Below are 17467 nucleotides of genomic sequence, written 5' to 3' on the forward strand. Positions count from 1 at the left end.
TCACAGGGATGTACCTGGCCTCTCGAATGGGATCACATGGGGGCAGCTAGCCCCTCCTGCTGCTCTCCCCACTGCGCTACACTTCTGTTTTTAGTGTTCTAACTTGATCAGAGCTAGCGTAGGTAGGTCTCCTCGGGCAGGAAACTACACCTCCAGCTCGAAGCATAGACTTCCCCTCAGAACTGTTGTTTTAGTCTGTCTGTAGACTCAGCGCCTTCTCCATTCATGGTCGGGACAATATCTATACAACACGAAGGGCTAGGTGCTCAATGGAAACATAAAATCAACAGGAATTGATGGGCCCCCAGAGAAGTGCTGGTGTTTGGGAAGCCACTATGAACCAGCTTGATTTGAACCCTGCCTTACTTAGAGAACAAAGAGCAAATAGGATCTGGGGCAGACTTGTGCGATTTCTGAGCAGTACAGAGTGACCGTATCACCATACTCAAGGTCGCAGAGGATCAAGCACGGTATTTATTTTTCCTGGTGAAAATTAGCTGCTTCTTGTTGTTTTTTCACTTTCCATAGGGATATGCTTCAGAAATGGACAATCCTGACCTAATTCATCTGATTCCATCTGCACTTCAGAACAAAAAGGAAGTTCTTTTTGGCAACCTCCTGGAGATCTACGAATTCCACAACAGGCATGTACTTACTGGCTAGTTATCTGCACTTTAATGTACTGCAGTAATTAATAAGCTATTACATACACCGGTTTTATGTCTCCCACAAATAAGCAGACAAGAAATGTAGTTCTCAGTTTGTCTGTGCATCCACCTCCTACTATAGAATCGTGCACCATATGAAAGACCCATGGGGTTATCTAATCCATCTCCTTCTCAGTGTAGGATTGTACCCTGTTGTACATGTACTAATGATTTGTCCTGACTTCAGTGGTTTTAAATGTCCCTAATCAGAGGTATTTTACCCCTTTCTTTGAGAAACTAATAAGTCATGGGACCAAATTCTGCAGCCTTTTATCAGGCAAGACTCTAATTTTCCTCTGCTGTCAGGAAAATTTTTCCTAATATTCAGCCTAATTTTTCCCATCTTTGTCATCCCACTACTGGTATGCTGTAATCCCTTTGTTACACTCTTTTGCTTGGTGTTTACATCTGCCAAATGTTCATCTATGGTGCCCCCTCCAAAATCCTTGTCTACACTGGGAAATATACTTGTTCCTGACAACAGATGTCAGAAATCAGTTCAGCTGGATTAGTGTTGAAAACACTAATTTAATAGACAAGATTAAATCACATTCCATGTTCTTTCAGGAGACTGGAAACTTACTAAAAATTTGCCATTGTTGCTAAGCCCAGTGCTTCAGAACAGACATCAACAACAGTGGGAATTTCAAATTACCTTCTGTAGAGAAGGCATGCGTAAGGTGTAACAAATGGCTGAACAAAACAAGAAAAGTCCCTCCCCTTTTCAAGGTATAATAATTATTCCAATACAAGTCCTTCTGTTTTTCAGCTTTATCCATCACTTTTTTTACAGTAAAAGTTCTTCCCCTTCTGGGGTTCAGGCAGGAAACAGACATTCAGTCTTCCCTTAAGCCTGGTCTCTCCCCCCACTTAAAGGCCTGATGTAAAGTCTATCAAAGTCAGTGGGCTTTGGATCAGGCCCTAAACTCCCACTCCTTGCTTTCATATTCAGCATTTTGGGCCCGATGGATCATTGAGCCCACCTGCATGTGCCCTGCACCCCTTTGCCCTTCCCCTTTCTGCTCCTACACCAACTTTCAGAACCAACTGAGAAGCAGAAGGTTGGGCCACCCAACTGGAACTGGACCCCAACAGCTATGGGACCCAGACAGGTCATAACTCCATTACTTGCAGATAAAAGCTTGGTCCAATAACTAGCTGATTCAGGTTTACTGATTATTGAACTCTGACGAGGACTTCAGTTCTCCAAAGGGCCCCTCCCCACCCTCCATAATGTATATGTCCAGTAATTGGATCAGGGACATCATGGTTTTTCACTGATCTCCCTTGCGAAGGAAGCATAGCGCCTATTTCTAGGTTACACATGTAAATGATCTCCTGTAAATGACTTTCCTCTCTCCCTCTCAGAATTTTCCTTAAGGAGCTGGAAAATTGCATTGAGAATCCTGAGCTTCTTGGTCGGTGTTTTTTAAAAAGAGTAAGTAAACAGTGGGTTTGTATAAAACCAAGAGCTTGATCCTGCTGCACTTGCTTAGCCAAATAGCTCCGTCCACACCAGCCACCTGACTCATCCCACTTGCATCCATGGGACCACTTGGGTGAGTGAGGCACGGTCACGGGAGTAAATGCTGCTGGATTGAGCCCGAGTTTAGAGAAGATTGCTGCTGTTAATTAATGTGGATTTCTTAAATTGGAGCCTTTTGGTTGCCTTCATGACGGGGAGGGATCCTGACACTGACCCCAAGCAACTCTGTGCTCAAAGTAGCCCTGTGCGCCCCAGCCCCACCACAGCTAAGAGGAGGATGGCTCAGTAGCAGATCCTCTGGCCTGCCCATGCTCTATCCCAGCAAGCTCCGAAGTGTTGAGCTCCACGGTGTACATGAAACTCACCCCCCTCGGGCCACCCCTGGCCTCCAGTCTCCTCCCTTGTGCAGTGGAACAGTGCCAGGTTTGTGTGGCTTGTTCCCTTTGAAGACGATGGGAGTTTTACCATTAATTTAGATGAGGTCAGGTTCTTACTTGCTCACAGAATTCAGCAGCCCATAGGAACGTAGGACTGCAAGGGACCTTCTGGGTCACTGAGTCCAGTCCCCTGCTATCGGAGGCAACCCCATTGTATAATCCCATTCATAAACTTATCGAGCTACTTAGATTGTTTGCTCCCACTACTCCTGTTGGGAAGCTGTTCCAGAACCCTCTCCTCTGATGGTTAGAAACCTTCTAATTTTATTCATTTATCCCCATTTTGTTGTTGTGCCAACATTGTCCTTTACTTTAAATAGCTCTTCATCTTCCCTGGGGTTTAACCCACTGAAGTATTTATAGAGAGCAATCATATCTCCCCTCAGCAGGGCCAGATTTAGGGGTAGGCAACCCAGGAGACCACCTGGGGTGCTCAGCTTGGGAGGTGCTGCTCTCGGGGTGCTCTTTTTGTTGTTAGCGACAAAAGGGAAAATAGAATGTTTGAAGTGAAACGTTTCAGGTATTCCATATGTGGATTCATTTTTCACTAACCTTCTAGAATGTTCTGGAGCTTTGTAGAATCTCATGGAACCTTCCAGCCTTTCTGAGAACTACGTTTTCCTTGGTTCTCTTAGATTTACAGGCTGTTACTGGCTGTTAATTTTTCCTTAAGAAGCCTTTAACTGCCTTTTACTGAATATTTAAAGCTGACATGCATGGCCTTACACAGTAATTAGGAATTATGTGCGTGGGAAAACCACCTGTCTTCCACTCCAAGGAAATTAAAAAGTAATTAATGTGATTAAGACACACTGGTCTTAAAACATGTTTATTAAAAACAGAGGGTTTGACCAAGAAAAAAGAGTTGAAAACAAGATTTTTGTATTGGGAAAATTAGCATCATGTGCTAAACATTGCTTTTAGACTACTTAGACTTTCAAGTGCTATTGGTTCAAATTCTAGGAGAGTTGATTTATACTTCTGTCCTACCATGTAAAGGGCCCAGCTGTGCAATTGTTTACTCAAGTGAGTAATCCTGATTCATTTAAATTATTTCCATTAAAAAGAATGGAATTACGCTCACGAGTAAGGCTTGCAAAACTGGATCCAAATTTAGTTCCATGCAATTGTCTGTGGTTGGTTGATTGGTTGAGATGTGAAAAGCCAAGCTCTTGTCTGCTCTAAGTAACAACATTCCCATGCCACTTTTCATAAGAGATTAGATTTGTCCTACCATCTTTGGTCATAACCTTTCCTTCTCCCATTGTCCTGATGTCATCCAGTTGTCTGACAGTCTGATGCATCCCACACCAGAGATGGCTGCATTTCCATAGTACATGAAGGAATTCCTGTATTAAGGACTATATAGATATCTGAAACGTACATATCCTAATTTTCAAACGTGCTGAGCAGTCTGCTCCCAAAGACTTCAACGGGAATTGTGGGTACTCATACTTCTGAAAAGCAGGTCCATAATTTATAAAATGGTTTGAGATGAAGGGCATTGTACTAATGTAACTATTATACTCTATAATTACATCCTAATTAAGTGAAGTTAATTAGGCCATTCAGTATTGGATTCATGATAAATATTCAGATCCAAAGGGTTTTAGTAATAAAATCAATTAAATATCTGTTTTTCTAAGCTACTTCTGATAGTCAGTGTTAATTGTAATGAATACACTAAAGCATAGAACAAGCTATAGTGTAAGGGGCAGATTAAGGTCCTTAGCTGGGCAAAACTCCTACTGAAGTCTATATTGGAGATGGGACTAATACAAACCTCAGGTCCAAACAGGCCAGAACTTTGAGGAGTTCAAAAACTAACAAGGGATCAAAACTTTGCAAGGGTCCCTCGTCTTTATAATGTGCCAGAGCAAAAGTTCCGACCTGAAGACCCACAAACCACAAAATCTGGATTTAAATTTTGCATCTTGAGGCCCCGTTCTGTGAACAATAAGACTTTGGACTTGATTCCCCTCTCGCATACAGCAGCATAAATCAGTGATGTTAATGGGGTTACCTGAGTGTAACTGGTGTAAAGTGCAAAGAAAATCAGACCCTTTCTTTCTACTGTCTGTCAGTTTCTATGAACCAATAAAATAAACTAGTAAAACAGTCTATGGAATAAGAGGTCAAATCAGACTTTCTTCACCCCATAATTCAAATCTTTCACTAACGGCAAAAGCCTCACTCCCTCCTAACACAGTACCTCTTCTGATTCAAGGACTTTTCCTGGTGTTGGGCTGTTTTTTGAAGGAGCCACACCAGCTCCAAGAAAGTTGATTTGCACCTGGGGAGAGGCACAAACAGAAGCGTGGTTGTGTGTTTGTGTTCCCTGCGATTTGGCAGCTTTCTGCTTCTTCCCACTGAGAAAAGACTTCTGGCTTTCCCCTGTAGCTACAGCCATGTTTGCTTTGGCACTGGGTAAATTTTGCTATTGAAGGTGACGCTCCTTTTGAGTGGAAACAAACCTTGTTCTTAGCCAATGTGAAACAATACACCCATCAGCTGCCAATACAGTTTACTGGAGTTGTGCATATGTGCCCCAAATACATTAAATCAGTGTTTCTCAACCTAGGGGTTGTGACAGTTTTAGAGGGGTCGCAAGTGCAGAGCTGGTATTGGGGGTGGCAAGAAAGGCAATTGCCTGGAGCCACAGGGGCGCCATGAAACTAAGTTTACATGCCTCAGCCCCGTGGGGGTGGGACTCAGGCTTCAGGGGTACAGTAGTTTGGAAAGGTTAAGAACCACTGCATTAAATCCAAAGAATGCTTGTAAAACACGTTGAGATCCTTGGCTAGAAAGCACCATAGAAGAGCAAAGGCTTACAGATACAACAGGGGTGAGCATGATATAAATATATAGGCAGATCTAGAGTTGGAAATCCTGGAGCTAAACATTCCTCAACTTTGAGATTTTCAAGATCTGGCTCTAAATCACTAGCTCAGCCCTATGTATTCTCCTGGGGAATCCCGATTCTGACTATTAGACACCCTCAGTCCTTGCCATAATTAAAAGCTAGTTTAAGACACGGGATGTTTTTCTGAGCTGGTGTTCCCTTGATTTGTGCAGCACTGTATGATGATTACACAGAGGGCTGCTACATCAGGGCAAGTGACTGGTAGGTCACTGGGACCTTGCTGGGAATGGATGACAGGGGATAGATCACTTAATGATACCTGTTCTGTTCACTCCCTCTGAAGCACCTAGCATTGGTCGCTGTCGGAAGACAGGATACTGGGCTAGATGGACTGTTGGTCTGTCTCAGTAAGGCCGTTTTTATGTAGGTTAATGATTGCTTTCCGTCCTTTCTCCGGTTTGAACACAGATTTGTTTTTGTCCCTTGGATGCTGCTTTTGAAATGACCATCGCTGTCTCCCTGACTGAAGCGTATCTGTTTTCTTTAGGCCAGGGGCAAGTAGTACTGCTTGATTACCCTTTCTGATTCCTTTCAGTTCTGCGTTCTCTACTCACTGCCACTTTCCCTCCATGGCAACGTACATAAACAATCCTATTCCGGCAAAGGAAGGTTTGCACCTCGCTTTGAAATTGCACCACTAATATTGTTTTCGTTGCAACTGCATAATCATAGAAACATAGTGAAAGGTGCCATTGGCCTGTCCCCGCCCCAGCACCCCCTTTTACCTGATCCTAATGGGTGATTTCAGCTTAGTGCTACATGGGAAGGTGACAATCAAACAAGGTCAATGGCCAAAATCTATGCCTTGGAAAGAAATTCCTTCCCCCTCCCAAAGAGACAGAATTGTCTAGTGGACTAAGCACAGGACAGAGAGCCAGGAATTCCTGCATTTTACTCCTGCTTCTGCCTCTGATTCACTATGGCCTGGTCTCTACTACAAAGTTAGGTTGACGGAAGCTGCCTTGCATTATCTTAGTTGGGCATTTGTCTACACTTAAATTTGTCTCCTACCAATGTAACTCCCATTGTTGCAAATCCATCCACTATGTTCTGTACAGTCCTGAAGAGCAGCAGATGAGTAATGGGGCTTCACACTTGCATCACAATGCTCCCTCCCCAGTGGATTTTCCAGCTCCAGAATCATTTCCTACTGACTGGTAGCAATCTGGTGTTGTAAGTTTCCACAGTGTAATCGCCACTCGCTTCTCCACTACCAGTGCAGTTCTCATTTTGGGGTCCCTGCACTGGTGGGCTGGAGTGAGCTTGGCACACAAGATCCAGGAATGTGGCCTTCTGCTTCTGAAAGTTCTTCAGCCACTGCTTGTTATCCCAAGCCTGCATTAGGATGTGGTCCCACCAGTCAGTGCTTTGTTCTTGGGCCCAGAAGCGGTGTTCCACCATTTGCAGCTGTTCTGTGAGCACCATCAACAATCTTAAATTGGTTCTCACTGTACTACAGCAATCTGCCCTCCAGGAAATCATCCTGTTCCCCACTGATCTGGTGGTTCTTGCAGCATGCAAATACTGCAGGATTGTGTGCGCTGTGCTTGCAATACTCATGACAACAGTGCAGAGCTCTGCAAACTCCATGCTTCTGTCAGATAGCAGGCAGCAGCCAGGCCCATGAGGGTTTGTGGGATCTTAACAATAGGAGCAAAAAATTATGAGATGGAGAAAGTTGCAAGGTGGCAACCTGGCCCCACAGTCCCAGTCATCCCTGTGTGACTCGTTTCTGCCCCACCATGCATTGCTAGAACTTTCCAAAAGACAGTGCGCGGAATGGTGGCGAGTTGCACAATGAGATGCCTACCCATCGCACACCACGCTGTGCATCGAAAAAGCGCTCCCGGTGAATATGCGCAGCGCTGATGCAAGGACCCAAGTTTGCGTGCGGACAAACGATATACTGACTGCAACTGTTTTATGCCGACAAAGCTTGCAGCTGCAAAAGTTCATCGTGGAGATGTGGCCCCTGTGTGACCTTGGGAAATAATTACCTATCTCATTGAGCTTGATGGGGTCCCGCCACTGACTTCAGTGAGGGCAGGATTGGGCCCTGTAATGTTTTCAGTGTTTTGAATATGTAAAGCCCTAGATAAATACTATTATTATGTGCCAGGCAGTTTAACTATGTGCATTGTGTATCTGAATTTGCATTAGGTGATTATCTAATCCCCCGTATGCTGCAAAATAACATTGCTCTCTAAGTAATTACTGAGCTTTTTTCCACCTTGAATTCCGGAAGTATGGATTCTTCCAATACTATTCTGGGTAGAGAATTCTGAAGGCTGACAAGGGAAAATTTTCTTGAGAAGAAAAGCTCCCTGTGGATTTAAACTAAACTGTTTGATTTCCTGGCGAGTTCAGATGTTGCTGCTTAGTTCATTTAGATCATCACCCAGGTCATGGTAATTCCCTTTTAGGGATTTATAGAAAAGTTGATCAAGATTTTCAAAAGTGTGCAGTGGTTTTGGATGCCCCACTTGTGACCAGCCTAATTTTTCAGAAAGTGCTGAACACCTGCCCTCTGAAAATCGGGCCCCTTTAAGGTGGGTCAAGTTGAGGATCCAAAAATGGAGACACCCAAAATCACTAGACGCTTTTGAAAATCTTGGCCAAGATTAGTAGGTTTGTATCGAATATTGATAATACTTTGCACTTCCACAGCGCCTTCTATCCAGGGATCTCAAAGCCCTCTATAAACCTTCATGAATTCAAGGCGATGTTTTCAGAAATGCCCACTAATTGTAGCATTGGTCCCCAAAATGTGGGGCGCGCCTCTGAAGAAACATTTTGGGGGGGGCATGGCTCTGGCCCCAGCCAGTTTCTGCCACACTGCTCCTGGCCATGGCCCCTCTCCTGGCCCCACCTGCAGCGTTAGCCCTGGTCCCAGCACCTGGCCCCAACCGCAGGCCCGGTCCTAGCCACAGCTCTGCTCCCAGCCCCTGCTCTCCACTGTGGCTCCTGGGGGGCACGGACAGATTCCATTACAGGTAAGGTGAGGCATGAAAGAGAAAGTTTGGGGACCACTGAATTATAGGTAGTTTTGGTGCCCAATGTGAGAATCACAGGGCCTGTTTTTTCACAGGTGAAATCAATGGGAGCTGTGGGTTCTCAGGTGGCAGCTGTGTCAGGTTCAGCACCCAAAAATTGAGGACGTCAAATTTAATGGTCATGCAAGAAAATGTGGGCCTAATTGGCTTGCCCAAGATCCTGCAGCGTCTGTGGCAGAGCCAGGAATTGAGCTGAAATTTCTCAACTCCTAGCCCTGTATTCGAAGCTCTCGTCTAGCAGGTAGATCATGCTCACATCCCCCATGCTGTACCTGCCTCCTCCTAAGCAATTGACCTTGAGAGGAGGAAGCTCATCTTGCTAGTGTAATGAAATCTGAAAGAATAAAAATAGTTCATACAATAGATTTTTACACCGAAACTTATTACCAGGAACTGGTTCGGTCTCGTATGTCTGGAATGGAAGATGTAGAGAAGATATGGTTAATGGTTAAAGTTCAGTGGATTGTTTCCTCCTGAGTTATTTAAACTTTTCTTTTTGTTGCAGAAAGAGGATCTCCAAGTCTATGAAAAATACTGTCAGAACAAGCTGAGATCTGAAGCCCTCTGGAGGCAATGTGGAGATAGTCTCTTCTTTCAGGTAAAGTTTAGTTGCAGACTGGCAATGCAAATCTGTCAGAGCCTCTTTTCCCATCCAGCTCTCCTTAGAAAGTTTCTGTATTCATGTCGTTTCAAAAAGATATAGAGGAAAATATAACTATGTGTACACTTTATAATTCTGGGAGGCACTCAGCAACCATGTCAATGAGTGGTGTATGAGAGACTAAATAGATTGTTAGATGGAATTCCTGGATGTGAACCTGTCTCTTTGGTTTTGGTTCCAGGTCAGATCTAGTCCCAGAAGGGGCCTCTTTCACAGAACTACGTTGGTTGAAATCTCACAAGAAGATCTTACAGGATTTCAACACCATCTAATCTGAACCCAGACCTTGGCTCTGATTCAGAGATGTTTGTATTATATACAGAGCAGCTAGGAAACTCCCTTTGTAAATTGGCTAGTGAAATCTGGTGCATGTGAATATTTGTGTTGTTGAATCAACAGACAGTTCAATCTCCTATTAATTTAAACGTTAGTTCCAGGATTTGTACCCCTGTTCTATTTCTAAGACTTGTAATGTTTTTTTCCTCCTCTTCTTTCTCTTACAGGAATGCCAGCGCAAACTGGATCATAAACTCTCTCTAGATGCTTATCTTTTAAAGCCAGTCCAGAGGATCACAAAGTACCAGTTGCTTTTAAAGGTAAATAAATTTAAAGGACATTCTCTATGATAAGGCAATCAATTGTTCTTGAACTTTGAGTCTCTTGTTGATAGTCTGTTTTGTTTAAGGAATTGCATAGCAGAACCCTCTTAAAGACGATACCTGAAATAAATTAGCGCTACTTTTGCAATGTTAAATTGACTGAGTAGATGAGCAAGTATAGACAAAGTAAGGACTCTTGTTGAACCAAAATAAGAGCCTAATCCTGGAGGTCCACATGCTGTGAACGCTCACTAAAGTCAATGACAGTTAAGGGTACTATGCAGGATCATGCCCTAAAACAGGTACTGAAGACCATTAAACCGGCACTTCCATAGTGCAGCCGGGTTCTGGATTCAGCACTGTTTCACTATAAACAATAAGGTCACTTTTCCACAACGGAATAGAAATGATCTAGTTCTTTAGTTAGAGTTTATGGGAGCTTTAACTGGAGAGAAGTATAGTCTAGCAGCCTGAACACAGGCCTTCATGCCAGGCTGTCTTGAGTTCTGATCAGTGGCAAAACTCCCTTTGACTTCAATGTGGCCAGGATTTCACCCTTATTATACTTCCTCTCTGGCCGTGAATAAATTACCCCAACCGAAATTTCCAAAAGGACGTCGTTTTGGGTGTGTTCACTTTTTCAGGGCCCAACTTGGGGCAGAATGGCCCTAAGTTTCAGACAATCACATTTGACTTAAGCTGAAGTTGTGAGTACTTTGTACCCTTGAAATTCAGGTCCAAACTGAGCACCCAAGATAGAAGCACCAAGACCAGTGGGCTCTCTTGAAAACGTTGGTCTTCATTTCTTTTTTCATCTCCTTATCTCTAAAATGGAGATTCTGTTTTCTCACCTTCCTTACTAGGGTTTTGTGGGAGTTAATTGGTTTCTGTTACGAAGCACTTTGACTATTAAAAATGCTAAGTAGCATTATAAAGTCCACTATGGAACTTCGTATACTTATCTAGGGCCAGTGTCTCAGTTGGTGCAAACTGACATAGCTCCATTGACATCAACAAAGTGACTCCAGTTTATACCGTCTGGCCAATCATTTATTTTTGCAGCACCTATATCTCAAGGTGATGGGCTATATAGGAAATCCTAGGATAGATAAGTTGAAGAATCCTCAATATAGTAAGTGGGCCAAATTGCACCATGGTGCAACTTCATTGATTGTCATAGAGTTGCATCTGCTTATTCCAGCAGTAAATTTGACTCATGCGCTTCCAGTTTCTAGGAACTGTCGTGGTAGAAGGGAGAGAGAGAATTGAAAAGAAACGTTCAAGGTCTCCAGTACAGCAATAATAAACTGTGCTCTGTTTTTAATTTGACATATGCAAGTGAACAAAAGTGAGATTAGATCAAGGAGTACAGTTCTCAGGCAGAACAGGCACAGCCATTGGAATCAAATCAGGTCCGACCAGTTCTGTACACATCTCACAGTACCTTTGAAAGGACACTTAACACACTCAATTCTGAGAGCACCGAGAAGCAGCACGCGAAGCCCTTTTGGGAAGGAGCTTCTATGAGGGTGGGGAAGTGGTGATTCTGGAGAACCTTTCACAATTAGAAATAGATCATTAGGAAGAGGTAATGCATAGGAGGCTAAGCTTGGTGAGAAAAGGGCAGATCAACTTTTAGCTCCTGGATCACGTTTTTTAACAAACTCTGTTTGGTTTCAATCAGTTCAGCTCATTTTAAATGGCAGCCTCCTAACTAAATAATAATGGTAGAGATTGATCATAATAGTAGGGATTCCACAGCAGGTCACATAAGAGTGCATCTTGTTCTTTCCTTCAGAGGCATGGACAGCCAAGTATTTAAGGGCAGCACTGTATGACGTCAGTAGTTTGGGATTTGTGTGAATCCCTTTTTTCAGTTTCCTTTTCACCTGGATACAAGCCTCTGGAGCTTTGGGTTTGAACAATTTCAGCTGCATTTTGTTCCGAGTTTGCAAAGTTGAGATGAGCTTGAACCAAAACCACAGATCTGAATTTTAGGAGGATTCCAGTCCAAGATGTAGCATCTGTGGCTTATCGTTGCTGAGTTTTGAATCAAAGTTAGGTGAAACAATTGACTGTTGTGTGGTTTCCACCTGGAACTTAGCCCCATCTGACACACAACTTTACTTCTGCTCACCTGAGACTTGGCCCGCCTGGGCTGAAATTGGACCTTGTTTCGGCAAAAGGTTCACAAGTCTGGCCTGAGTTTCAGGTTTGTAACAAAACCAGGTGAAGGTTCACACAGCTCTGCTGAAGGAGCCTGTCTCCTACCATAGCAAATGGAAATTAGCAGGGAGGGGACGCATTTTCAGAAGCATCAATAGGGGTCATGATTTTGTTATGGAGAAAATATACAATAGTTGAACCTTTAACTCTAACTCCCAGTGGCATGTCAGCTCTCAGCAGCTGTGAAGAACACGCCAAAACCAATCAGAATCTTTATTCCCATTTGCTTGAGTAGATACAGTGAAAGGACTGTACTGTTGTTGGCTTTATAGCTGGCAAGTTGACAGACAAAACTGAATTAATGGGAAGTGCTGTTTGTTTACTGGTATAATTAATGCAGACATTTGTGACATTCCATTGCCAGCAGCATTGCTGCCCAACCAACTGCTCAGGTCATCGTGATAATAAATTAAATTAAGGACCAGTGAATGGTTAACAAACAGGAACCTGCCTGAGCTTGTTAGAGTCACTAGAAATGAAGTCAGTCACTGAAACTTTAGTCTCCTCACTTGGTAATCAAAAAACATATTCCTGGAACCCAAGAAGTTAATAGATGAATCTTCCACACAGCATTTATCGCGCTGCTTGGGATACAACAACTATGCTTTATCAGCAAATTGCTATGCACTGCTGAGTGGCTCCTGCAGATCCCCAGTGGAGTGATGGACCTCCAGCACCTTTGATCATCAAGACTTCAGTATTGACCCTGCCAATTTTTTTAAAATCTTTTTAAATGCTCGATCTATTAGACTTTTTCTTTCTTAGGCACTTTGAGTGAAGACAGAGAGAGCCTGATTCTGATCTCAGATGGAAATAAATCAGGAATAACTCCATTAAATGCAGTGGAGTTGCACTGGTACAAAACTGGAATAAAAATTAGATCAGTATCAGGCTTACAACTTCCACCTGTACAAGAGCAAAGGATTGATGTTGGGGAAGGCTCAATTTAAAATCAAAAGGCCCGAGTCTCCTCTCAGCTTATCCCGAGATGTAACTCCATTGACTTCAGTAAGTAACTGAGAAGAGAATTAAGCCCCAAACTTTCTTTAGAGATCTTCAGGGATAACCAGTGACTAGGAAATGAAAGACAGGAGTGAAGAGAGATGTGCTTGTATGGGACCCTGTGAGCACAGTGTAGGTCTAGATATATGGAGCCCAGAGCAGGAGGTCCATATGTGGAGAGACTGCACATTATGGCCTTTTAATTTGTTTTATTTTTATTTTCCTGATTTTTGGCTGCCCGTTCTCCAAAAAGCCTAGGACTTTGCCCCTCATTCCCCATTCTGGGAGAAGTTCTCTTATCTCAAGCGGAGGACCAGCCCATTTTTAAAGTAGTTTTAATATATTTTTGATTGGAGATAAACACTGTCCTTTGAAGTGACCATCCTGGAAAAAGACATTGCAAATTTCCAAAACGGGTTGGTAAATAGTTGGGATGGAGGTAGGGTTTAAGTGATCCGGAAGATTTCTCTGCATCTTCCCTGCTCCTACTAACAATTCAACATCCGGAAAACAAGCCTTCCAGTTAGAGCCTAAAGAAGCTCAATCTACTTTGTTTATCAAGAAGAAGAGTAAGAGGTGACTTACTGATGGTCTGCAAGTACATCAATGGAAGAGATTGCTGATAATAGAGGGTTCCTTAACTTAGCAGACAATGGCATAACAAGATCCAGCAGCTGGAAGCTGAAGCTAGGCAAATTCAGACTAGAAATTAGATGCACATTTTTCACAGTGAGGTAAGTAACCATTGTAACAATCTACCTCAGGATGTTCTCCATCTTTTGCAGTCTTTAAATCAAGACTGGGGGTAGCTCTAAAAGAAATGCTGTAGCTCAATCAGAAGTTACGGGCTTGCTGCAGGAACCACTTAGAGAAATTCTATGGTCCATGTTAAAGCCGAGGTCAGACCAGATGATCATAATGGTCCTGTTTGGTCATAAATGAATCCAAATGAACTTAAACATGTCCAAAAGCTTAAAAGCTCTATTTCTGATGGTAGTTAAAGAAAATCTCCTGCCACTCCTATAATTGCAGTCCTCTCTGTGTCGTGGTCTTGTCATAGCTCCCTGATCAAGGATATTTTCAGGATGGACTTTTGAGCTGTCCCTTGATATGGCTGTCCCTTGATATGGCTTGATATGGCTGTTGTTATTGTTTAAATAGGAAATGCTGAAATGCAGCAAGAATTCAGACGGCACCGCTGAACTGGAAGAGGCACTGGCCACCATGCTTGATATCATCAAGTCAGTGAATGATTCCATGCACCAAATAGCCATCACGGGATATGAGGTGGTATTATTATTTATTATTTGTACCCTAGTCGTGGACCTGGCAGTGTTGCAGCCGGGTCCAGTCATGATATACGAACCAGTATTGCAGAAGTCTGGATTACTGGTCTCTAGCTCAGAGCCTTCCCATGGAACAGGTCTCTGACAGAAAGACGCATGATGAGATGTAGCCGTGATTGAACATAAATGACAAAATTTCACCTGAGCAAAGTGTGTGGCGGGTGGGTGTGGGAGGGATGTGACAGCAGGATGCACTGCCTTTGAGCAAGGAGTCTGACACTGAAGTTTGTAAATGGGAAGATGCAGGCTTGACTGGTACACAGTAAAGCAGTGGTTGAGAGCTGTGTGTGACCCCAGTATGGACCCAAAAAATTCCAAGGTGTTAACTCAGGGGGGAAAGGCTATATAATCTATGACCCCAACCTACAGAAGTGAACTTACATCTTTCCCGATATTGTAATTTTGTTTTAGGATTTAAAGGGACACGATCAGACTTATATCATATTTAAATATGTAGGGCCAGATCCTGAGGCCATCTGTTTAGTGAAGCTACCAGTTAACTCCAGGGGAGGATCTTGTACACCTTAGATCAGGGGTGTCAAAGTCACTTTCTATGGCGGGCCAGATTGGAATAAAATGTACTCCAAGTGGGCCATACTTATCCTCCGCCGAGAAGTCTCACGCCGTATGTTTGCCTTAGATTATTAAAATTGAATTGTAAAAACGATTTTTTTTTAAATCATTTATACTGTTTGTTACTTTTTGTATGTCTGAAATAGAAAAGGATAACTGACCTAGTCAGTTTCATTTTTTAGTAGTCAGTTTCACTTTCAGGTTTTCATAGGCTCTGGGTTTGATTCTGTTCCCATTGAAGCCAAGGGCAAAGCTCCCACTCACTTTAGTGACATATTACTACTAGAAGCTCACAGTGCATATGCTGCCTGAGAACATTTTTGGATTTGTGAATAGCTGTTTCCGTTGCAGTAAAATAAACAAAAAACTGGACAGGACATATCTCTACTGATTTCAGGTTTTTGCAAACCCTTCATTAACAAGATCATAGTTTGAAGGCCAGGTTTGACCTGATGCCACTGCTCAAAATGAGGTGGTTAATTTTCATTGAAACTTTTTGAACGGCTGTCTCTAGCTACAAACCCTCTCAGATCCCTGCAGTAGTTCTCAGTGTCTGCAGTGACACCTGGTGGAACTGTGACACTGTTGAACATGCTGTATTTGTCTACTGTTTATACTATTGAAATAATGAAGACTTCGTTGTCTTGGGGCAAAAGACAGGGCTTTCCTTGAGTTCTTGTTTTTGAGTTTGGTTGGGGATCTTTAAATTTTATCCCTTCAGTTTTCGAGGGGTGGAAAGATTCTCCTACGATCTCCCACGTCTCAGGGGCATTGGTTTGTGGAAGGCTCCCAAAACCATCATAGCAATGGCCTCTCCAAGTTCAGATGTTCAGTTTGGATGAGCACCCGAAAGTTCAGATGCTTGTACAATCTATCAGAACCTCTTGGGACTGCAGAACTGGGTTGGAAATCTCATGGGAATGGCATTTCTGATTACTTTTCCAGTTTTCACAGTATTTTTGGTCCGCCTAAAAGGAGAGGATCAGCATTTCTACTCTCTTAGTCTAATTTAAATTTAGGTAGTAACATTATCTCTCCTAAAATTCCCTCTGCCACCTTTACATGTCTGATATTTTTTCTTTAGTCCATAAAATGCTGCAGAGCGTGGAAGGGCTGGGGTGGGGAGCTACTGCAAAGGAAGCTGACGTCCCTTCCCTGGCACTAGGGTGATCTGTGCATGGAAAGACTAACTCCCCACACACATGAGTCTGGGGGACACAATCTAATTTGCATATTCTTGCCTCTAAATCTTATGTCAGATTTACACCTGTGAACTCACCTAACACCTCTTTGGCACCTCCACTTTTGAATTTGCCCCCCAAACTCTTCCAGGGAATGGCACCAAAACCGCAAGCGATCCCTGAGGGGCTAGAATATTTGTATTTGCTTCCTTGAGCAAGCTAAAAGATGTGGGTAAAGTCTCACATGGAGCTAGCCAAGATGGCCACAGTGTAGCCATACAAGATCTGTGTTGACGACACTTCTAAAGGCGGCTCGGGCATGCTTATTTATTGGAGCAAAGATGTGGAATAAATTGCACTCAAATTCATTGCCGATACGCCCTTTTCAGATGGTAGACTATGATAACTATTGAGTACTGCAGGGCAAACATCTTCCATCTATAGTCAAACTGCTCCCCATATTCGGAGTGGGACTCTTCAGGCAAACAGGTGTGGTAGATGTGCTTAGCTGGCCTGGCCTAACATGCTCTTTGAGGGAGGCATTATCCCAGTAGAGCAGCAGGTTTAGGAGGTATCTGCCAAGAGCCCTTGACTTGTGTAGGATAGTCTACTTTTTGGGATGTGCATGTGCAGAGCTGAAGGGCAGAACTCCTGGGTAAGAAACTGCTGGAGTCTAACCATCTATTAGGAAGCCATCAGGGAAGGATTATCTGGAGCCACCCCAGCCAGGGGGAGGGCAGCGCTGATCTCCCATTCCCTTGGCTTCAGTAAGGAGCCTGCACCGATCTTTTAGCCCTATGGAAACACATTCCACCTGGGTCTTTAGGCAGTGGTTCCCTTCTGCAGCCAGCAGGAGTGGAGCCGCGGGCCACTTTGAAAGCCCCCATGGGCCACTTTTGGCCCCCAGGCCACAGGTTGGGAACCACTGGCCTAAACTGTGAGTGGGGGTGACGGAGGTGTTGCGGGCATGGAAAATAGCAGGGGAGAATGGACCTTGCCAGCTGATCTTGGGCCAGGCGCTCTAGGGGCCCCAGCTTTCTCCTAAGTGGTCCCCTTTAATGATCCTACAGTTAGACCAGTCCTTAGAGTCAATTTAGGTGACGCATCTATCAGCCCTTAAACTCCAGGACTTGCAGGCCTCCTTTGTCTCCATGTCAGTGTCTTAGAAGCAGCTTGGTATGGAGCCGCTCTGCTGCCCCTCTCTGTTCTTCCTCCCTCGTAGCCAGGGCTTGTTTGCTTTATTACTGACAGCTGTGGGTGTTGGGGTCAGCCT

General features: G+C 43.7%; 1 protein-coding gene across 1 annotated transcript in view; it reads left to right on the forward strand.

The window, feature by feature from the left end:
- The window catches only part of MCF2L2 (MCF.2 cell line derived transforming sequence-like 2), a 159755-nt gene that overhangs the window by 105394 nt on the left and 36894 nt on the right, over nucleotides 1-17467 (forward strand). The window contains 5 exon segments of the mRNA XM_067536595.1: nucleotides 529-644; nucleotides 2076-2145; nucleotides 9112-9204; nucleotides 9771-9863; nucleotides 14256-14381. Coding sequence (XP_067392696.1) covers nucleotides 529-644; nucleotides 2076-2145; nucleotides 9112-9204; nucleotides 9771-9863; nucleotides 14256-14381 — 498 coding nt within the window.

Source organism: Emydura macquarii, unplaced genomic scaffold (genome assembly GCF_026122565.2).
Source record: "Emydura macquarii macquarii isolate MOO-44397 ecotype Brisbane River unplaced genomic scaffold, CSIRO-AGI_Emac_v2 contig_3603, whole genome shotgun sequence".
Taxonomy (NCBI): Eukaryota; Metazoa; Chordata; order Testudines; family Chelidae; genus Emydura; species Emydura macquarii.